The sequence below is a fragment of the Leptonychotes weddellii genome, chromosome 7 (assembly GCF_054177405.1).
Source record: "Leptonychotes weddellii isolate Sample4059 chromosome 7, ASM5417740v2, whole genome shotgun sequence".
Taxonomy (NCBI): Eukaryota; Metazoa; Chordata; class Mammalia; order Carnivora; family Phocidae; genus Leptonychotes; species Leptonychotes weddellii.
The window spans coordinates 131240485-131250803 of record NC_138375.1 but is presented as its reverse complement, the minus strand read 5'-3'; the positions used below and the strand labels follow the sequence as shown (position 1 = coordinate 131250803).

Sequence of the window (10319 nt, the reverse complement as noted above, 5' to 3'; positions counted from 1 at the left end):
AAAAAAAAATCTTTAGTTGCCACCTTTGGTTTAAGAAAAGAACCACACCAAAAGAGCGGAAATGGCAGGAGCTCCAACAAAGAGCCCTTCCCAAGAGCAGTCACGTGTCAGCTCCATCTCAGACGCTTCACCCCTTACCCCAGAAGGTTCTCAGACAAGCTTTTGGCAACTGCTGCTGCGCAGCTCTAGACCTTTTAGTGTTGCGAGGTGCCTAAGGCTCTGTTTGCCAACTTTTGAGGCACTGAGAGCCTGAAACCCTGTTTTCTTTCCAGCCCAATCCCCCTGTAACACCGCTGAAGCCCCTTCTCCCCAGATCATCCTGGCCCAGCAGTATGGCTCTGAAGGCAGGTTCACTTTCACTTCCCATACCCCAGGGGAACACCAGATCTGTCCTGTGGTCTCTCTTAGAGTTGGGATTATGATATAGTGGCCTTCTTTTGGTTTCTCAGATTGCCATATTCTTTTTTGCTTTAGGGCTCCTGTATGTGCTAGTCCTGGCCAGAACGCACTTCCCCCAGCTAACTCCTAATCATGAATGCAATTCTAAAAAGCAGCCTTTCCGGACCATCTCGATTAGACCAGAGCTAGTATCATGTCATTCTCAGCAAATACCCTTCTCAGAAGCATGCATCACCTTTACCTGTTGTTCAAGCCCTGCCTCATTTGGTATCAGACCATAGGCTCCATGTGCAAAAATGTGCCTGTCTGGATCACTCTGCTGCTCCTATGGCAGAGAGCAGAGCACCCCCCCACACACACACTCACAGCCCTTCAGGTAAGGGTAATGGGCCCTAAGATCACAAACTGTGGTCTGAGGTTACTCTCCAGTGGTTCCCCACCCCACCAGCCGTCAGTTCAGTCCACTCATACTTTCCAGAGGCCAGTCATGACCACGCCCACAAATGAGTGAATCTCCAAGGCTTGCAGTGTCCCTAAAACATATCCTAGGGGTGGGTGTGTCTGTCTCAGGGGCCAAGTGCTGGGGCTGTCCCCACATCCCCCTCCTCATGGGGAGTCTCCCTTTAATAACATCCTTAGCCTTGATGATTTAGACTTCATTTTGTTGAGGGTGCCAGCCAGTGAATTTCCTTATCACAGAAAATGTCAGATTCACATGGGAGATGACTATTCCAACAGGGCAACCAGCAGAGGTAAAATGTGGGCTAGAGCAGGCAGATGCGGTGGGTGCATAGATGCCTGGTCATCTACACCTGTGTGCACATGTGAAGGTCAAGTTATAGGAGATGCTGACTATAATGGAAACTATTACTTAGAATCCTATTTTTTTTTTTTTTAAAGGAGAAAAGAAAGCATCTCCTGAAAAAAAATTAACCTGTAACATCATAAAGAGAGACACAAGTTGGCTGAAAAATAGTGGGAAGACAGAGGTGCTCATCCGACTACCTGGAAGAACCCAGCAGAAGAGCACATGAACCTGACCGGAGCCCACAAAGAGGCACAGGATCACCACAAGCACTCAGGTTACCCATAAGATGGGCCCAAATTGGACCTTTCTGGAAAGGGCTCCACAGGTTGCTAAGGCTTTTGGAGAACAAGCTTTCTTCATCCCATCCATTTCAGGATCAGTCCCCACCAATGCATGCAGAGCCTCACATGTTAATATCTGGTTAGAAACAAAACACCAGAATGAATTGCAGAGCGGGAGGCAATAAATGTTTAGGTCAGAAAGGTTGCAGTTTATAGTCACTCTTAATTCATGCTTAATTCTCTCCATCTTGGGACAGTTCATCCATCCGGTTTAGCCAGGGGTGTGGGGCACCCTCACCTTTCTCCTCAACAGCACAGAGCCACAAAATCCTGCAGCTCCCGGACCAAGCATCTAGTGGGCAACCCATCCTCTCCCAAATGCTGGCTGAGAAACCAGTTGAAAGAGGTCCTCTGTCCCCCCTGCAGGGTTGGGGGATTGGGAGCCAGGAAATAGACCAGGCCAGGCCACTTTCCATCAGTTAACAGAAGGGGAATGAGTTGGGGCTAGGTTTCTGGGGCCCAACTACACCAGCTTCTTGGCTTTAAAGAAACTCTTGAGGTGCTGCATCTGCCAGACACCCGTGGCAACCAGGATGAAGGTCTGCAGAATGGACCACCACAGCACCCGCTGGTTGGTGCTCTCGCTGGTCTGCCGGAAGCGCTCCTCTCGCCACTGCGGGAGGAGAGAAGGGGGAAGCCGCCTGTCTAGAACTGAATTTCACCCCCACACCCTCGGGGGGAAGAGCCGGAAGAGCCACTTCCCAGGAGGTCACACAGCCCCTGCCCCAGCTGTGCCAACCCAGCCCCTCACCCTCTGATACTCCTGCTCCTTCTGGATCAACTCCACCTGCTCCACAAGCTGCTGTACACGCAGATGCATCTGGGTCAGCTTGTCCTTGGCTGCAAATTCCGCATAATCGTTGGTGTGTTCACCCAACTGCATGTCCAAGTGAATGGCCTGGAACAGGGGAACCCAGGATGGGGGTCAGGGGAGCTTAGCTCTGTGAACCTGCCAGAAATCTAGCTTCTACATCTCTGTCTGGACCTGATGCTGGCAGCTCCATTCCTCACACACCGACTTGGTGACTGGCCCTGCTCAGGGGGTCAAAACACCAGATCGGGACCCTGCTTGTGTGGAGTTCTACATTCAAAACACAAAGGATGGGACTACACATGCAGAGAAATAGAGATGTGACTCTGAGCCAGGCAGTTTACTAGAAGTTCTGTATGGGGAGGTGACAGGGGAGAGCCCTGAAGCACTCGGGCAGAATAGCTCTTGACTCTCACGCTATGAAGCTTGGTCTTTATCCTAGGGTTGGCTGGGAGCCAAGGGAGAGTTTGTGTTTTTTTGTTGTTGGTTTTTTTTTTTGCTGTCAAATTTTCTTTTATTTTTTTACGTTAATCACCATACATTACATCATTAGTTTTTTTTTTTTAAGATTTTTTTTATTTATTTGACAGAGAGAGACACAGCGAGAGAGGGAACACAAGCAAGGGGAGAGGGAGAGGGAGAAGCAGGCTTCCCGCAGAGCAGGGAGCCCGATGCGGGGCTCGATCCCAGGACCCCGGGATCATGACCTGAGCCGAAGGCAGACGCTTAACGACTGAGCCACCCAGGTGCCCCTACATCATTAGTTTTTGATTTAGTGTTCCATGATTCATTGTTTGCGTGTAACACCCAGTGCTCCATGCAGAACGTGCCCTCTTTAATACCCATCACCATGTGGCTCAGATGGTTAAGCGTCTGCCTTCGGCTCAGGTCATGATCCCAGGGTCCTGGGATTGAGCCCCACATCGGGCTCCTGGCTCAGCGAGGAACCTACTTCTCCCTCTCCCTCTGCCTCTCTCCCTGCTCATGCTTTCTCTCTCTGTGTCTCAAATGAATAAATAAAATCTTAAAAAAAAAAAAATACCCATCACCAGGCTAACACATTCCTCCGCCCCTCTCCCCTCTAGAACCCTCAGTTTGTTTCTCAGAGTCCATAATTTCTCATGGTTTGTCTCCCCCTCCGATTTCCCCCCCTTCATTTTTCCCTTCCTGCTATCTTTTTTTAACATATAATGTATTTGTTTCAGGGGTACAGGTCTGTGATTCAACAGTCTTACACAATTCACAGCAGTCACCATAGCACATACCCTCCCCAATGTCTGTCACCCAGCCACCCTATCCCTCCCACCCCCCTCCACTCCAGCAACCCTCAGTTTGTTTCCTGAGATTAAGAATTCCTCATGTCAGTGAGGTCATATGATACATCTTTCTCTGATTGACTTATTTCGCTCAGCATAATACCCTCCAGTTCCATCCACGTCGTTGCAAATGGCATATGGAGGCTCCTCAAAAAGTTGAGAATAGAGCTACCGTTCGACCCAGCAATTGCACTACTGAGTATTTACCCCAAGATACAAATGGAGGGATCCGAAGGGGTACGTGCACCCTGATGTTTATAGCAGCAATGTCCAAGGGAGAGTTTTAAGTCAGAGTGACTCCCTCCCAAGGTCCCCTTTCATCCTCAGGAGTGGTTCTTGGGATGCATCAGGTAAAGTCCCTGCCCTACTCAATAGGCACCACCCACCACACCCCTCTCACTCTAGAGGCCAAGGAATTGAACCCCTGGGGACGGGGGCCTCCCGCCTGCCACACTCACCAGCTTGCCATCATAGAAGAGGGCGAACCGGATGGACTCAAGGTGGAGGCAGATCTGGTGCTCTCCGGGAGACTGGGAGGTGAAGGTGAAGCTGCCCTGAGGGCCGTACTGTCGGGCCAGAAGGTTCTAAAGGAAGCAGCATCCAGTGAGCACAGAGAAGTTAGCCTTGTACCTGCTCCCAGGAGAATTCTGGGGGTATCCCAGGTGAAGACCCCTGCAGGCCAGAGGGGTGGGTGTGAGGGAAATGGCATCGGTTTGGCTGGAAAAGTCTCAGATGCCAGCACTGCTAATACAAAATACAGATGGCAAAGACCATGGCCCTCCTTGAGCTAGCCTGCCTGTGAGGAGACAGATCCTTCTGTGAGAAATGAAGGACCAGAGAGGGCTACGCATTGACGCTGGGCGTTGGGGGGCCTGCAAGGAGTAAAGGCCTGCCTCACCTTGTTCTCGGGGTCTTTCACAAACACGAACAAATTGATCCACTGCGGGGAGGGCTGGTACTTTTCCATAGCGGGGTCGTAGAGCTCCGTCTTGTAGTTACCTAACGGAGAGCCAACAGGTGCATTCCGTCCATCCCCGTGACCAAGTCATGGTGGTCGGAGGTGGGGGTCGAGGGACAGGAAGATCTCGAGTCTGAGGATCCTGACCAAGGCCCTCCGCTTCTCCTCCCTTCTCCAGCACCACTTCTTTGCCGTCCTTCGAGTCTGGATAAGACTCGGCGCCCCGCACAAGCAAGAGAGAGGATGCCTTGGCCAGACTTCTGTCCACCCATTCCCTCCCGCCCCAGCCCACCCCCAGCAGGGGAGGGAAGGTGAGGACCTGAGCTGGTGCCATGGCGCCCCATTCCCCTCCCCTCTCAGGACTCTGGGTGCAGGGAGGGCAAGGCCGGGAGTGGCGGGCGCGCGCACCTATGACCACGGTACCATCGGGGATCTCCTGTATGAAGCACTTCTCCTCCAGCTCGCGGACCTCGAGGTAGAACGCGCCCCCATAGCCCATGAGCGCCAGCAGCTGCCCCAGCAGCAACAGCAGGGCCATACCGGTTGCTTGCGCTCTGCCCCATCCCCGCCCGGGGCCAGCCCCGGGCCCAGCCCCTCGAGCCCCACAGGCCCCCGCCACCTTCGCAGGCGAGTCCACGGGTCTCCGCGCGGAGCGTACGGAGACTGCGAGCGTGCTCGCGGACTACAACTCCCGGGAGTCCCCGCGCGGCCCCGCCCCCGGCGCGTTCCTGCTGCTCCGCGCTGCGGAGGGACCACGCAAGCCCCGACCCAACCAGCGCCAGGCTCTGGAGCGATTTCCACCGCCCCGCATCTCTTACTCCGCGCAGAAACTCGGAGACGCATGGGTGCTGTTAGCCCTTCTTGCTGATTGGGGTAACAGCCTCAAAGAGGGGAGGGGGCTTGCCCTCTGCAACTTGCAGGGCAGCCACCCCAGATGTGTGCGGAAGGGATGGGGCTAATGGGAAGTTTATTACCTGGACTTCAACCTCGAAGAGCTTAGAATCGATTGGGGGAAGGAGATGACATGGTGAGACGGAATGAGAAGCCCTGAAGCAGTAATTCAGGAAGGGGAGAGGGAAATGTCGCGGTTTTCATGGTAGAGATAGATTTGACTCAAGCCTTGAAGGATGGTTAAAATCTCCCCGAGCAGCGGGGAACAAGAGCAGTTTAGGCAGGGGAACCCAGGATTGCCTAGCAGCCAGTTGGCCGCTTAAGGGACTGGGGGAAGAAAAGTTATAGGAACGTGGAGGGAGGAGGTAATTGGACTGAATCTGAGGGCGCAGGAGGTGCTGAGCCCACTTCAACAGGGGAGCCCTTCCTCCAGTGTACTTTTCTCTGCATTGGGACCAAAAAAAGGTTGTGGGTGAGCCTGGGGGGAAGAGAAGATGGCAAGCAAGCCACTGGAAAAGGATAGGGGTACACAACTGAAAGGAGTGGGAGGGTGAAGCCAACATGACAAAATGGGGACCCAGAAAAAGCAAGTCTCGAGAATTCCAAAGTTCACAATGCCCAGGGTAGAACACTGTAGACCCAAACATGTCAATAGAAAACTGTAGCCCAACCCAGGTAATGGGATGAAGTCTTCCACCTCCTAGTGCCCAGTGATAAGAGATGCTCCTTAGTTTATTCAGTAATATGTGGTGATGACGACGATGATGATGATCTTTATACATATATATATAATCTCAATACAGTGTCTTAAGATTGACAATATGGGGGCATCTGGATGGCTCAGATGGTTAAGCATCTGCCTTTGGCTCAGGTCATGGTCTCAGGGTCCTGGGATGGAGCCCTACATGGGCTCCCTGCACAGCGGGGAGCCTGATTCTCCCTATCCCTCTGCCCGCCCCTCCCCCTGCTTGTGTGTTCTCTCTCTCTGTCAAATAAATAAATAAGAATATTAAAAAAAAAAAAGATTGACAATATGTTTTAGTTACCAGGAATGGTCCCCTCATTTTAGTGGTGTAGCTCGTTGGCAGTGTTTTTTATTTCTTCACTGGGAATGATCATTAAACAAAAATGACAGATTCGGATGTTAACAAAAGTCATACATTAGAAAGGTCAAATAAGACAAAAGCTGAAAAGCATCTGTTGGAGATTTGGGAGCTAGTTGTTCACCAGGGGTGCAGCCCAAGCTGGGAGCAGAGGCAGAAAAGCCAGGATTCAGTCTTGGGAAGCGAGGTGCTGTCCGTGGTCCTGAAGCGTGGTTCCTCTCTAGACCAGTACCACCGCCTGTAGTAAAGCATTGGCTGTTTTGTTTTTAATAAAATTTGCAATCCCTCACAAGCCAATGCTCCTATAAAATACAATAAAAAATGAAACTAATCATGTGCTTGGATATCACATCAATATTACATTTCTGTAAAAATTCCTAAATGCTTAGTCAATTTCTGTACTTACCTCATTGCAGACCTGTAACAAACATGGACCAGTACCAGCCCCCACACCACACTGTGAATACCACTCTTGCATGGCAGTGGTCCATTGGCCAGACTACTCACAGGAATCTCCCAAAGTGTACAAAGTGGAAAATGCTTGCAGCTACATGTATGTAGGAGATAGTGCACCAGTGAGATTTCAAGGCCCAGAAACCAGACATTAGGAAGGGGGAACATGACTGTCCAAGTAGCAAAAGTGTTTTGTTAAAAACAGAACAACCTGGGCGCCTGGGTGGCTCAGTCGTTGGGCGTCTGCCTTTGGCTCAGGTCATGATCCCAGGGTCCTGGGATCGAGTCCCGCATCGGGCTCCCTGCTCAGCGGGAGGCCTGCTTCTCCCTCTCCCACTCTCCCTGCTTGTGTTCCTGCTCTCGCTGTGTCTCTCTCTGTCAAATAAATAAATAAAATCTTTAAAAAAAACAAAACAAAAACAAAAACAGAACAACCTGGGGGTGCCCAGGTGGCTCAGTCAGTAAAGCATCTGACTTTGGCTGGGGTCCTGGTCTCAGGGTCCTGGGATAGGGCCTCATGGGGGTGGGTGGGTGGGGCAGCTCTCTCTCTCTCTCTCCAAGAAAGAAAGAGAAAGAAAGAAAGAAAGAAAGAAAGAAAGAAAGAAAGAAAAGAAAGAAAGAGAAAGAAAGAAAGAAAGAGAAAGAAAGAAAGAAGGAAGGAAGGAAGGAAGGAAGGAAGGAAGGAAGAAAAGAACCTGTTTCTGACTGATGACAAGGCTAGGAACATGAGAGCAATGAACCCACCCTTCTGGAATCCACTTGGTAAAAACCTCATTCTGCAATGGCTGCCAATATCACTGAACCTGGGTGCCATTTGTGAGATTCAAAGAAGACACTGGGGTGCTACATCTACTTGCCTCATCTGTGGTTCCTCCAAGACATCAGACTTCCACAGGTTTGTTTTTTTTAAAAGGAGATATTTATTTGAAGAAATATTACAGCATATAAAACTGCATAAAGGGGCACCTGGGTGGCTCAGTCGTTAAGCATCTGCCTTTGGCTTGGCTCATGATCCCAGGGTCCTGGGATTGAGCCCCGCATCGGGCTCCCTGGTCGGTGGGAAGCCTGCTTCTCCCTCTCCCACTCCCCCTGCTTGTGTTCCCTCTCTCACTGTCTCTCTGTCAAATAAATAAATAATCTTAAAAAAAAAAGTGTTTCTTAGAACACGTCTAGTCTTCTCTTGGAGATTACGATACTGAAGAATTAAGAATCATTTAAAAAAAAAAACTGCCTAAAGACTTAATTTCCATTCATACAGTAGATTTGATATAATTCATATAAAAAACTTTTTTTAAAAATCCAGAATCAGGGATGCCTGGATGGCTCAGTCAGCTAAGTGTCTGCCTCAGGGTCAGGTCATGATCCTAGGGTCCTGGGATCAGTCTTCTTGCTCAGCCGGGAGCCTGCTTCTCCCTCTACCTGCCACTCCCCCCTGCTTGTGCTCTCTCTCTCTCTGACAAATAAATAAATAAAATCTTTTTAAAAAATCCAGAGTCACAAAACCCAGGGAAATCCAGGCCTCTACCACCTGCAGTGCCCTTTCTGGGGAATGCCCTGAGTCTCCATCCCTACCTCCTCCACTTGCCTCATTCCTATTTATCCTTTCAAGACTCAAGTCCAGCAGCATTGTCATATTTGTTTCCTCCTCCTGGGGGCTTTGTCAATGCCTCTATTGCTATGTTAACCACATTGAATTGCAATAGTCCATTCACAAGCAAGGCATTCCCGGGCTGATAGCTGGAAGAGACATTTATCTCTGTGCTCCCCACAGCCTAGCAAAGAGCTAGCAACAGCATCAGTATGCAGTTGATGTCTGCTTGGAGAAAGGGAAGAGAGAGGAAAGAAAGAGAGAAGGGAGAGAGTATGGAGGGAAAAGAAGGGAGACGCATGAAAATGAAAGAGAAGATGGAAGAAGAAGGAAACAGTGAAGGACAGAAGAGGGAAGGAGGAAGGCAGAGGGAAGCAAGCAAGGAAGAAGGAGCGGGGAGAGAAAGAGGGAAGAAGGGTAATGATGACTCGTAATTATAGGAAAAGCCAAAATCTCCATACTCTATGTCTGGTTTTCTTGTGATGTCTCCTCCTGATTATTTCCATAGGCATCCTGACCTGGGCATGCTTAGGGTGGGGATGCATCAGGGATAGAATGTTCTGTACATAAAATCAGAGTTGGGCACCTGAGTGGCTCAGATGGTTAAGCGTCTGCCTTCAGCTCAGGTCATGATCCCAGAGTCCTGGGATCGAGTCCCGCATCAGGCTCCCTGCTCCTTGAGAGCCTGCTTTTCCCTCTGCCTCTCTCTCTCTCACTCTCTCTCTCTCTGTCTGTCATGAATAAATAAATAACATCTTTTAAAAAAATAAAAATAAAATCAGAGCTGCCCTGTGCAATTCTTCTGCTCTGGTGTTGGGTGGATTCTTTTGGTTTGCTGCTGATTTTCACACCATCCCCAGAGCAGGACCATGCCACTGTCCCTTCCTCTGAACCACTGCCTTCTACACTCATTTTCCCCCTGGCCTGTGGAAAAACAACTTCCATTCCTTGTGACCATCTCTACAAAGAGAATTCCTAAGAAAGTTCTTTTCCTTGTGCTCTCTATCCCAGAACACCTAGACATGGGGGTGGTGGTGCTGAATTCAGGGATATCACAAACAATGTTTTGCTGAACCTGCTTCACCACCCTCCTTAGGCTTACAGTGGTCCCTCTAACAGGATCCTTACACTCCTGGTGAGTTTTGTCAGGAGTCTCACTGGGTCACCAGTCCATCCCTCCTGGGGCAGTCTGTCCCACAGGTCTGTGCCTGACTGAACCCTAACTGAGGGCTTGTGTCCTCCTGCCCCCCAACACTCTGGGGGTTGCCATAGGTAGGGCAAATCAGGAGAGTGGCCAGGCTGTGCCTCAGTCCCTGAGAGTCAGGAAACCATTGACCCCAAGACTCAGAGGACTTCTAGGGGAAATGTGGCCAAACGCTACATATCTGCCCACCTAAGTCTCAGCTCTACTACAGCCAAAATGCCATGATGTTTTTCCCACAGTAAAATGTTTGCAGTCCCCTCAAAGTTCTCTGTCTTCTAAACATCTCTTCTGGACAGTTGAAGAAATGCACAGACTTGACTGAGGCACCAGAACACTTCTCTGGGTTCAGCTCCCTCCAAGGGCATATCCTTTCTCCTCATGCCTGAGGTTGCACAAATGAACCTGGACATGGGATGTAGATTTCTCAGACCACCTTCTGTTGCCAAT

At 50.2% G+C, this 10319-nt stretch overlaps 2 protein-coding genes across 2 annotated transcripts in view; both read right to left on the bottom strand.

Annotated features, from left to right (window-relative positions):
* LOC102740671 (transmembrane emp24 domain-containing protein 9) overlaps positions 1-888 on the bottom strand; it is a 4115-nt gene extending 3227 nt beyond the window's left edge. The window contains exon 1 of the mRNA XM_081825625.1: positions 871-888. Coding sequence (XP_081681751.1) covers positions 871-888 — 18 coding nt within the window. The remainder of the gene's footprint in view (positions 1-870) is intronic.
* A 764-nt stretch (positions 889-1652) lies between these two features.
* On the bottom strand, positions 1653-5286 carry LOC102730139 (transmembrane emp24 domain-containing protein 9). Its single transcript, XM_006735078.3, has 5 exons — positions 5042-5286; positions 4574-4674; positions 4134-4259; positions 2300-2446; positions 1653-2161 (listed from the first exon to the last, which is right to left on the bottom strand). The coding sequence occupies exons 1-5, from the start codon at positions 5169-5171 to the stop codon at positions 2012-2014; spliced, it is 654 nt and encodes a 217-aa protein (XP_006735141.1). The 5' UTR covers positions 5172-5286; the 3' UTR covers positions 1653-2011.
* Positions 5287-10319: the final 5033 nt, after the last annotated feature.

What these genes read in the sequence shown, in the direction of transcription:
- LOC102730139 (XM_006735078.3), bottom strand. Translation starts at nt 5,171, where the DNA reads ATGGCCCTGCTGTTGCTGCTGGGGCAGCTGCTGGCGCTCATGGGCTAT. An exon ending in CGATGGTACCGTGGTCATAG is followed by an intron (nt 4,675 to 5,041) that starts GTGCGCGCGCCC and finishes GCTCTCCGTTAG; the next exon opens with GTAACTACAAGACGGAGCTC. An exon ending in TCTTCTATGATGGCAAGCTG is followed by an intron (nt 2,447 to 4,133) that starts GTGAGTGTGGCA and finishes CCCCTGTTCCAG; the next exon opens with GCCATTCACTTGGACATGCA.